Below are 11,475 nucleotides of genomic sequence, written 5' to 3'. Positions count from 1 at the left end.
TTCAAACTTCTAACATAAATTTTTACTTCTTCAAAATCGTATATTTGAAGTTATTCTAAAGTGATATATTTACGAAAGAATTTGGCTACAGCTTCAACTTAAATAGTGGCCCAAAATCGGATATTTGTAACTTCTCCTTTATCAAAACAAGTGATGTTTGTTGCGAAATATATTTCATATATTTTTGACATTGAAAGTAAATATCATCATATTTAGAGTTGATGACTCTCTCCTGGTCCTCCATACAATACATAGTGTTGGGACTTTCCAGGTCTCATATGTGGGTAATCTGAAACTTTATACAAATTAGGATCATCAACATCTACGTTTATTATTCCGGCTTCAATATTTAAAACTGTAAGGTTCCTACAATAAGCATCATAACCGGTGTTTCCAACAGGAAAAAAACTTGAGCCCATTGGAGGTTTAGGCACACCTGGTGGGCTATATGTGACGCCTCCCCACTCAACGTTATTAGCAAAGCTTGTCAAGCTAGTGAAGATCTTTTGAGGCCAAAAACCTACTTGTTGATAGCGTTCATCAAGATTGTCAATCAAAAGCCACCAGTTTCCATTGACAAGATCCTTTTATTCAGTAACAAAAAAGTCTACATTAGTATATATAGCTTTCAAATTTGAGAAATAATTTACACGAAAAAAGCAAATTTACCCTATCGATGTACGCTGTAAACTCCAGTGAATCCCCTTTTCCACGTTGTGAAACATCATCAAAAACCAAATCAACAGGTACCTTAGTATTTACTAATACAAATCCAGGACATAGTACATTGAGACAATGTTTATTACCAGCCTAGTAAAAGAAGAAAAGTAAACATGAACTCTTCTCAATTGACGTAAATAACTAACTGAAGGGAACAATAGTTTCATGAAATAAAAGTGGGAATCAATAGAATAAATAAGATATTTTACCTGAAAATGCACAAAAAGCCTAGTCTTGTTGTCCCTATATAAAGTTGGATCCACCTAAAAAGAAAAAAAAAGAAGAAGATATCCAATTGATTTTAGAAATGAACAAAAAAATAGGATGAATAATGCATCACAATTTCATCAATATCTATTCATTAGAACTTGCTTCTAAGAGGTTTAATAGTTAATTCTCTAATCATCCCCTTCTCATTTCACTTAGCTTTGCCCTATCCTCCCTTCTAAAAACCCAAAAATAAATAAAGCTATCACAAGTGAAATAATTTAATTATCAATGAAGATGTTATTAAACTTACTCTCCAACCAACTTGTAAAATGTCTGATCCTTTTTGAATTTTCAATCGACATGCACTGTGTTGCCGACCTTCGACATGGGGATTATATACACTACTGGTCAATCCAGCTCCCCCAAACTTGTTATTTGGATTTCTTGGAGTTTGAACTATTGCAAGCTGAATATAGAAATGAAAATATTTGTTAAATCATGACAGGGGCATATCAACATTAACCTATTTATACTCTCTTAAAGTAATTGTCTTTTTTTTTTTTTAACAACAATGAGAAGCATTATAGTGTTATACTACAAGGTTGCATTTGTTACTCAAACAACATAAAATAATAAGTATTAACTACTTTTTGATCTCTAGTCCTTTGGTTGGTCATTGAGTTAAAAAGAAGGTAGAACAAGAAAATGAAAATTATATGTATATACCATGTATGGTTTCGAAGATATGTATCTTCTTTCTGACTCACTTTTGTTGTTAATCTGCGTAGAAGCATTAAAATGTATGAGATTGTTTTCAATGCTACATGAATATTAATTCCTTTCAACTCAATTTTTGTTGCAAAGTAGTGAATTTATACATGCATGATCTTACCAAACTCAACTCAGTGTCAGATGTCAAATGTTACATCTTCTGGTGGTGGCATATTTCTTTGTCTAATAAGATCTTCTTTTGTAATTTTTTTAATGGGAACAGTTCCAAATGGACAACCACCATCTTTGGACCACATCCTCGATGACCAATTCATTGCAGAGGTTCTTGACTTCTGGTTTGACCTAGCTAAAGTAGGTTTCATCTGTCCGTCCAAAACTTAAATTATGTACCAATAAATAATATATAGTTATTCTAAAGTTAAAAGTTATAAAGCGGAGAGGGAAAGTAGACACATGCCTTTGGATGAAAGTTGTGATTCTTTAATGACGGATGATCAAATGCTAATTGTTTATAGAAATCCACACAATTGTATATATCTCCAAACTTACTCTGCAAACAAATAAAAGTTTTATAAGTAACCTTGGTTGCACTATCTTGTTATCCAACATATAATTTATATGCATAAAGTATTTACAAGAAGGAATAGCAAACAAAAAGTTTCTAAGCACCATTGCAAATTTTCAATTGTATATATCTCCAGATTTACTCTAAGAATCAAATCTATTTGTTTATTGACATTTTAGTTTCAAAGGTCAAAATAGACTTTTTAAAGCGATTGTTATGCCTTTCTTAATTATTCAAGGTAAATATCACTGATTACATTGATTGGAGGTTGATAACTTTTAATTAGAACATCAATTTTTAAAAATTGAATAAGGACAATAAACAAAGAGATAGAATATTTTAACATCTTCATGAACAAAAACTATGGGATGGAAAAACAATTATTTTTGTTACAGTTAATAGTAGCATACGAGTACAATAATTACTCAGAAGATTTATTAATATAATGGCTTTTTCCCCAAAATATATACCTTAATTGTTTTGATTGATGGTTTATTGAGAAGTTTAAGTTGCTCCTCCAACTCTAACTCCTCATGTTTAGATAACACTGTTTTTCCTTGAACCCCATCATAATTTAGAAGAAGATACAGTACCAATAAAATTTTTTGAATAATTCTTTGATGCATCAACATTGCCTGAATTTACTTGATGTATGACTGCTAAAATTTTTTGAACACCCATATATATTACCTTTGCTCTAATGACGAATATGTTGTATAGTAGAATTCTGATTTGACCATTGCACATGATATTAATGTAACCTTTGAAACATTGACTAATAGAGTCTATAAGAGATCTATTTTAATAAATGCTAATTGCTCATTCCAAGTAAAATCCAAAAGGATAGTTTCACCATTGATCACCAATAGAGTCAACATAATACTGAAGTTATTATTAATTAAAAAAGACTACAAGGGCTTATTTGGTATTTCCTCCTCCTCATATTACTTGACATGTTTGTTAAAAAAAATTATCTCAAAATAGTTGGTATGTTTAAAGAATCAAGAGATAATTAAACACTTTTTTCTAACTTTACCCTTAATAATTTAATGAAAGTAATTAACTCGAATAGATAATGACAATATTTAATGAAAATTTAATAGTGTCATATTAGTCAATTTACAATCCTTATAAATTTCTCCTTATGAGTTATGCAAAAGACTGTAGACACATACTTTTGTCCTTTTCCGAAAATATTTTAATAATTTTTTATTTTATTTTATTTATTTTAATTTTTTATTTTTATTTTATTCACCTTGCCATACTTTTGTTTAATTGATAATTTATCCCCAAAAAAATAAAAATAATTAAATACATAGCATCTTTGTCACCTCACTATGCCACCTCAACACCCCACTTTCCATTTTTCATTGGATACATGCAAAAGACACACGCCCTACTCATTTTTTCACACGCCACCCTCATCTTTCCACATGCCACACTAACTTTTCCACATGCCACACACTTATTCCCACAAGCCACCAATTATATGCTTCCACATAGGTTAATAAATAAAGAAAAAAAACAAATAAAAAATATAAAAGGAAAATTCTAAAAGGGGAAAAGAGAGGCTCATTCTTTCATCATCATCTTCTCCACAATAACAACAATCATCATCATCTTCCTCGCAAGAAGAACATAAAAATCGAGGGAGAGAAGAGAATATCGCGCGCGAGATAAAAATCAAGAGAGAAACAGTACCGTGAACAGTGTTGTGAACAGTGTCGTGAACAGTGACTGTGAACAGTGTGGTGAACAGTGAAGGGTATGCGAATTCGGGTACGATTTTATTGTTACTTCGCGATTTGATTCGGGTTGGTGAAAATAGAAATTTAAAAAGTATACCAAAGTTGGGTTGCTCGTTTTGTTGAGGTTCGACTCGAGATTTTGGACACGGATTCTACGGGAGTTAATCGGAGTAGTACATTAATTTTGAAAGATGTATTGAGGTTCAATTCTATCTTCTCTCCCTTTTAATTTTTGCGCAATTATGAGTGATTGGTGTGTTTGGCATGCTTGACTTTTCGTTGTGTGTTGGTTGATGTTGGACTTGGATATGAAAACTTGATTGGTGGATTGCGTATTGAATTGGTTTAAGCATGTTAGAGAATGAAATTTGGGGTGGAATTGAGAAATTGATAAAAAGTGTGAATTTATTTTAATTTTTGTTTATTGTTGTTTTGTTTAATTCGAAATGTTTGTGAACTCGATAGGAGCATATTTTAGGCCAAGAGCTTAATAGGCAAAGATAGGTTCGGGTAGGCGAATTTAGGGATATCGTTGAATGTTGAAAATTTAAATGTGTGGTGAATATTTTATAGTTTATTGTACTTGATTCAAATGTATGCATTGGGTCGGGGAATGCCCCGAGGTTTCATGTATTTATTCACCAGAGAATGCCCCAACGTACTGCGTTGGCGGAACACGTTCGTGATGAAGGCCCGAGGAATCGGGTAAAGCATTGGAGCATAATTTAGGATTAGTCTAGAATAGAATATATATCTTCGTATTTTTTTTTTATCTTTGGGATTGTATAATTTGAACTGAACATTATTTTGGCTTTGAATTTTGTTTGATTTGTTTGTTTGCTTGTTTCGTGTGTTTATGTGGTTTATACATTTTATAATGTTAAATTAGCCGATACGCTTCACTAAGCGACCGTGGTCGAACCACGGGATCGAGGGGTGCCTAACACCTTCCCCTTGATCAACAGAATTCCTTAGCCGGAATCTCTGTTCGCGGATCAGTGTTACAGAGTCAAAACCATTTGAAGAAGGATATCCACGAGTGACTTGGCACACCCGATTTATGCCAAGTGGCGACTCTGAGTTTTGAATATAAAAAGTCCTTTTTGAATTTTTTTTTCATCTTTTTGTCACTTAATAATAAAACCCTTTCGAACCTTAAGCCATATCTTTTTGGTAAAAAAGGGGTGTGACCGCTCAGGCGACTTTGCTGGGGAATCATTTCAGAATTCAAGCTTATTTTTTGGAGTTGTATCGGCTTAGTTTGGCATTATGGGTGTATAAACGTTGTTTGTGTTGTTTTATGTTATTGTTTTTTTTTAATTGTTGAGTGCCTGCGTTCTCTTTGTTTACAGTTTTTATCTATGTGTTACCATTTTATATCTGGCATCATGTGCATAACCCGAGTCATTCTTTCTGCAACAAGTCCGTAGTGCACGCTGTGTACACGATCTCTAGTTGAGTCACCTTTATCTTAGGAGGGGAAACCGTCGGCTGGTATGGAGTGGGTGTAAAGCTAAAGCAGCCACTATCGACCATACGCTCCCCTGAACAACCTTGTTAGTGAACCCCAGCGCAGGTTTGCCTTTAGGTCATGCTTATCTGCAACATATTGAGACCTAGCGGGACCCACTTGGTCCTTTGTAGGAAACTCACCTCTGAGGCATCCCTACGTGCTAAATGTTGCATCTTTGAGGATAACGAGGTCATTTGACAGACTGATTTGGGTAAAAGCATGTGTTAGAAGTAAGGTGTCTAAGCAAGAATTTGTTGGAAAAAAAGAAGATAAGTGAGTCAAAAAAGAGTTTTGTAGTTTTTTTTGAGTTCTTTATAACTGTTGATTTTCGCAATCAAAAAATCAAAAAGAGTTTTACCTTTTGCACTCATTTTCTCAAAAAACAAAAATCATCAAAAAGATTTTCCTGTTGTTTCTTTAGTAAGTGTTCATAATTCGAAAACTTCAAAAAAAAAAAAATTCAATAAGAGCATTTTATAAAAGGAAAATTAAAAAAAAATGGTAGAAGTTTTGTATATTTTATAACGAAAATACCAAAAAAAATTTTCTTTCATAGTTGTTGGTGTCAGTTTTATGCAAAGTGTCTGATTAAAATCCCAGAAAAGATTTTTCTTTCATCGTCTGTCTGTAATCATGTCGCTCAAGTTAAGTTTTAATTTGTTATTTAATCCTTAATTGTCCTATCTGGACGAACTACGCACCCCTGATTCTCCTCTCTCGGGAGTGAGATACGTAGGTAGCCTATTGTTGGTTTGGGGACTTTATATGAAATTCAAAATTGAAAACCCAAAAAGATTTTCTTTGGTAATCATAGGTTTTATTTTGTATAGGAATATGAAAAAAAAATTCAAAAAGATTTTTTTCACTCTTCATTTAGAGTAGGTGTGTTATATATATCTTCGAAAAGAAAACCACAAAAGGATATTCCTTTAATAGTTTCAAGTTTCATTTTCATATGAAATTTAGAATCGAAAATTTCAAAAAGAGATTTTTCTCTAGTTGTCATATGTTTCATTTTGTTTAGGGAATTTAAATCTTAAAAATGCAAAAAAGATCTTCGTCAATTCTTTTGATAATTTGTTATTTTTTTTTCTTCTTAAGGTTTCAAGAAAAAGAAAAAGAAAAAAAGTTTAATTGGCCATTTTGGCAAGACTTTACGAACTACGCACACCTGATTCTCCCCTCTCGGGGGTGAGATACGTAGGTACCCTTCTTGGGTTTGGTGATCTTTTTTTAAAAAAATAACAAAAAAAGAGAGGTTTTGAAAAATGTTGAACTCTAACATATTTGTTGCCTCTTGTTTAGTTAGTTTAAGTTGGTTGGTTTGTGGATTCCTGGATGGTCCTCCATATCAAACCAAATCCAAGGAAGGTTTAGTTGTGTCCAACAAGGATATAGAGAGTGTCACCATGGATGAAACAAAGAGTCAGAAAATTGAGAAGAGAATTTGAGACTAAGACAACAAATGATGAAAATGTACCGAGCTTGGGCCAGTGGGCTGCCTCCACCTCAGTTCCCCACTTTTGACCCTGCAAATACCTTGAGTCTTTCACCAAAATTGCAAAGTCAGTTTCCTACTGTTGTTAATGCACCACAGCATGCCTCAGAATCCATTCCACGTCAAATGCACCTCAATACTTCCACCACTCTTTCTTTAGCTCCTCAGTATAAGTCTACCACATTCACAACACCACATACCGTCTGTGCTTTTGTTTCTCAACCTTCTACTAAGACTTCCACTTTGGCTATCAATCCAACGATTGTGATTCTCCAGTCCACCAGTGAATCCATGTTCAATACTCTTGATGATCATTGTTATACTCTTGAGTCTACTGTTAAATTAAGTGGACCGTCAAAATTTCTTACTAAGAAGCCTAGCATGCTAGAAGAGCTAGAGAAAGTGGTTGGGAAAGTTAAGAGTGTAGAAAATGATATGAAAAATTCCCATGGACTTATGGGCTATGAAGATGTTTCATATAAAACTGGGGCATGTCTTCAAGTGTTAACCTTCCTCCCAGCTTTGAGACATCAAAATTTGGGGATCCTGATGGACAGAAGGATTCTGTGAAACATTTGGGACGATATTGCAATCAACCAAGGGAAACTGAAGGAAAACGCACCTATTGTCATGTCAAGGCCAAAGCAGAGTTTGAGAGGTCCAACCCACCAATACTGTCAACCTCAGTCTCGAGCTTAGATATTAAATCCACATAACCACTTGTAACAAGGTTTCTTTCCCTAAAATCAAAGAGATCCCATTCCACTTCCTCAATATCCTTTGAATAATGCACAATTGTATGCTCATCCATCTTCTTATTCACAATGTCATGCACCTATCCCTCAACATCATCCTCGGTCCCCACAAATTTACCAAGAAACCTCTAAATCCAAGTTTCATTCGAGGCCAGAGTTCATAAATAAGAGGAAGGAAAAAGATAATTTCACTCCCATTGGGGAATCCTATGCCATTTTATTCTAGGGATTGGTACAGCAGGGCATGATCACTCCTCTCCTTGGGTATACTCCTGACCCACATTTAAAAAGTTTTGATCCTAATGTACAATGTGCATATCATTCTGATGTTCAGGGCTACAGTATTGACGATTGTCGTGCTTTGGAAAGAAAAATTGAAAAGATGATTCAAGATAAATCAATTATGGTGTAAAACATTGACAGTGAGGAAAGATCTAGTCATACTGATATCCAAACCAGTGGCTAAGATGTCAGGCTAAGCAATTGAGAAGTCACCCCTCCCTACTAGGAATAGGCCTGGTAGTTTGTTTTGTTTTATTTTCTGTTATTCGAATTGTTTTAGGGTTGTAGTTCGGGATCTATCTTGTTTTGTACCTTTGTCATTATTTTCAAACCCTTCTATCTTTCATTTTTATTAAATAAAGTATCCCATTTTTCTTTGTGTTTTAAATATGTGTTGTTTGTTTGTTTTCTTTACATAGTACATTTTATGTTGACTCTAGTGACATGACATGCTAGTGAAATTTACAGCCATATTTTAAAATCCAGTTTAAGCATGAACATTGAATCAGAGGGTTAAAGTTAGATAAAGAGAGCATTTGAGAAAATAGATAGAGTGCTGGGGCATTTGGTGATCAAGTTGAAGCCTTCTTTGAAAATTAAGGCTATTATTTTGAGAATCGTGAGAATAACTTGGTCATCAATTGAAAGACATATCTCAATTAGGTCAAGTAGTGAATGTGTGATCCTATGTCAAAAGGAACAGGAAGAGAATTAGCTCCACGAAGTCATGAGTTCTTCAGCATGAGGTATGTACAACAAAGTGGAGTTGTATGCTGGGTAAGTGTAGAAAAAGAGGTGGCACACATGCTCAGAGTAAGTTAGTATTGTAAAACATTTCATAAGTGATCTTGATCTTGCACTTTCGCATTGCATGCTATGTACTTGCATTTTCAAGAATTGATATGATGAAGGCATTTCATTCTGCTATCCAAACATTGTGTCATCCTTTGTTTACCCCATTTGGGCCTTAGTGTTATTTTCTTTCATACCCCTCTTTTGAAATCAAGATAAAGTCAACAAAACTCAAAAGAAAAGTGTCGAGCAAAAAAATAAAGTAAGAAAGTTTCAAAAAAAAAGAGAAAAGAGAAAAAAAGAGTGTCAAGAAAAATAAAATCAGAAAATTCCCAAAGAGAAAAAGAGTCAACAAAAGAAAACCAAAATCAGAATCAAGCAAAAAACAAGTTGCCAGAACTACGCATGACCTGATTCTCCTCTCTCGGGGGTGAGATACGTAGGCTGCCCTACTTGGGGCTTGGTCCAACCAAATAAAATTTAATATTGTCCAGTCAAAAGAAACTGAGGCATGAGTTGATCCTTATTGTTTGAGTCGATTCCAAAATTTATAAATCTCACCCCACTTCAAGTGTCGTTTGGGCCTCATGTCATCCTTTCTTTCTAATCCTTCCCAAAAACCAAGTTACAACCAAAGAAAGACCTTCGGATCAATCTTTAAGAATGTTAAGGCTAAGCATGCAATGAATGTGATGACACATTTTGGGATCTACTTGTCTTCCTCATGAAATTAGGAGATAAATAAAAATGAGAGTCTTATTGATGAAAACCCTCACGGGCACTGTAAGATGACTGTGAGTTAAGAGAAATGAAAATAAGAGATTCTTATTGGTGAAAAATCCTCTCGGATACCATAAGGCAATGGTGAGGTGATAAAAAGAAATGAGAGAAGCTTGTTGGCGAAAATCCTTCAAGGCGCTACTAGCCGAATGAGGTCTTAAATGCAGTTGACCTAAGGAAGCAACTCAGTTTCAAGGCTATTAACTCAACAACAATGGGTAGAAAGTTTGGATGAAAAGATCAAGCTGCTTAATCCAAAATGCATGGCATAATCATTAGTGTTAACTGTCATTTTTAGATGATTTTTTCGTTTCGAAAGGGGACATTCATTATTTTTTCTTTCTTCTCTTAATTTTTATTTTATCTTTCTTGAGTCAGTTATCCAAACAAAAATTGTCATTCTTTTTTTCTTTTCTTGTCTTTGAGTCAAGTTCGTATCAAAACAAGCGAAAAAATATTTCAAAACTGGCTACCAGCTTCTTTAATTGCACAACGCAAGACCAAAGCTAGCACATGAAAGAGACATGATTGTGAGCCAAAAAAGGGCATGTAGAAAGTTTTATCAACAGAGAAGTCAGGGAACTCATGGAAATACCAAAGTTCAAAAGGTCTATCTGAGGAGCATGGCAAAGCAAAGATACTATATTTATTTCAAAGTCACCTCTTAATAATCTAGGTTTGGGTCAATGATACATCAAGTCAATGATATATGTAATGGTTGGAAGCAAGGTTAAATATGATGACGGCAAGAGCGTTTTCCACGAAAGCCAAAGCCACAAACCTGCCTCTATGTTTTTAAACTCACAACTTTTCTTCGCATGAAACAGGAATACATGTCACCTTCAAATCAAGGATTTCAAAGCCTAAACATCAAGACCCCTAATTTCTTTATTTTACAAATGCAGGAAGCAATGTTGCTGCACAGGTTTGATAATTAAATCATGGTAAAAATTCATTATCTTATATCCCTCGGAGACACACTTTCCTGTCCAGGGATTTTAGTTTTCATTTGTTAGGTGATACACTTCTTAAATTGAACCTTCACTCCTAGAAGACATACCTTTTAGTCGAGTCATCTCCCTTGACCCCTAGAAGACGTATCTTTTAGTCGAGTCATTCTCCTGATTTCTATAAGACGTACCTTTTAGTCGAGTCATCTCCCTTCACCCCTAGAAGACATACCTTTTAGTCGAGTTATTTCCCTTGATTCCTATAAGACATACCTTTTAGTCGAGTCATTCCCCTTGACCCCTAGAAGATGTACCTTTTAGTCGAATCATTTCCTTTGATTCCTAGAAGACGTACCTTCTAGTCGAGTCATTCCCTTTGACTCTTATAAGACGTACCTTCTAGTCGAGTCATTCCCTTTGACTCTTAGAAGATGTACCTTTTAGTCGAGTTATCCCCCTTGATTTCTATAAGACGTACCTTTTAGTCGAGTCATCCTCCTTGGTTCCTATAGGGCATACATTTTAGTCGAGTCATCCCCCTTGATTCCTATAAGACATACCTTTTAGTCGAGTCATCCCCCTTGATTCTTATAAGGCGTACCTTTTATTCGATTCATTCCCCTTGACCCCTTGAATATGTACTTTTTAGTCGAGTCATCCCCTTTGATTCCTATAAGGCGTACCTTTTAGTCGAGTCATCCCCTTTGATTCCTATAAGGCTTACCTTTTAGTCGAGCCATCCCCCTTGACCCCTAGAAGACGTACCTTTTAGTCGAGTCATCCCCCTTGATTCCTACAAGGCATACCTTTTAGTCGAGTCATTTTCCTGGATTCCTATAAGACGTACCTTTTAGTCGAGTCATCTTTCTTTGATTCCTATAAAACGTACCTTTTAGTCGAGTCATCCCCCTTGATTCCTATAAGACGTAC

The 11,475-nt window shown here is 34.7% G+C and overlaps 1 protein-coding gene across 1 annotated transcript; it reads right to left on the bottom strand.

Annotated features, from left to right (window-relative positions):
- Nucleotides 1-212: 212 nt before the first annotated feature.
- Nucleotides 213-887, bottom strand: LOC107851414. Its single transcript, XM_047407015.1, has 3 exons — nt 867-887; nt 670-810; nt 213-584 (listed from the first exon to the last, which is right to left on the bottom strand). The coding sequence occupies exons 1-3, from the start codon at nt 885-887 to the stop codon at nt 213-215; spliced, it is 534 nt and encodes a 177-aa protein (XP_047262971.1).
- Between the last annotated feature and the right edge of the window lie 10,588 nt (nt 888-11,475).

The sequence above is a fragment of the Capsicum annuum genome, chromosome 1 (genome assembly GCF_002878395.1).
Source record: "Capsicum annuum cultivar UCD-10X-F1 chromosome 1, UCD10Xv1.1, whole genome shotgun sequence".
Taxonomy (NCBI): Eukaryota; Viridiplantae; Streptophyta; class Magnoliopsida; order Solanales; family Solanaceae; genus Capsicum; species Capsicum annuum.
This window is presented reverse-complemented; position numbering and strand designations above follow the sequence as displayed.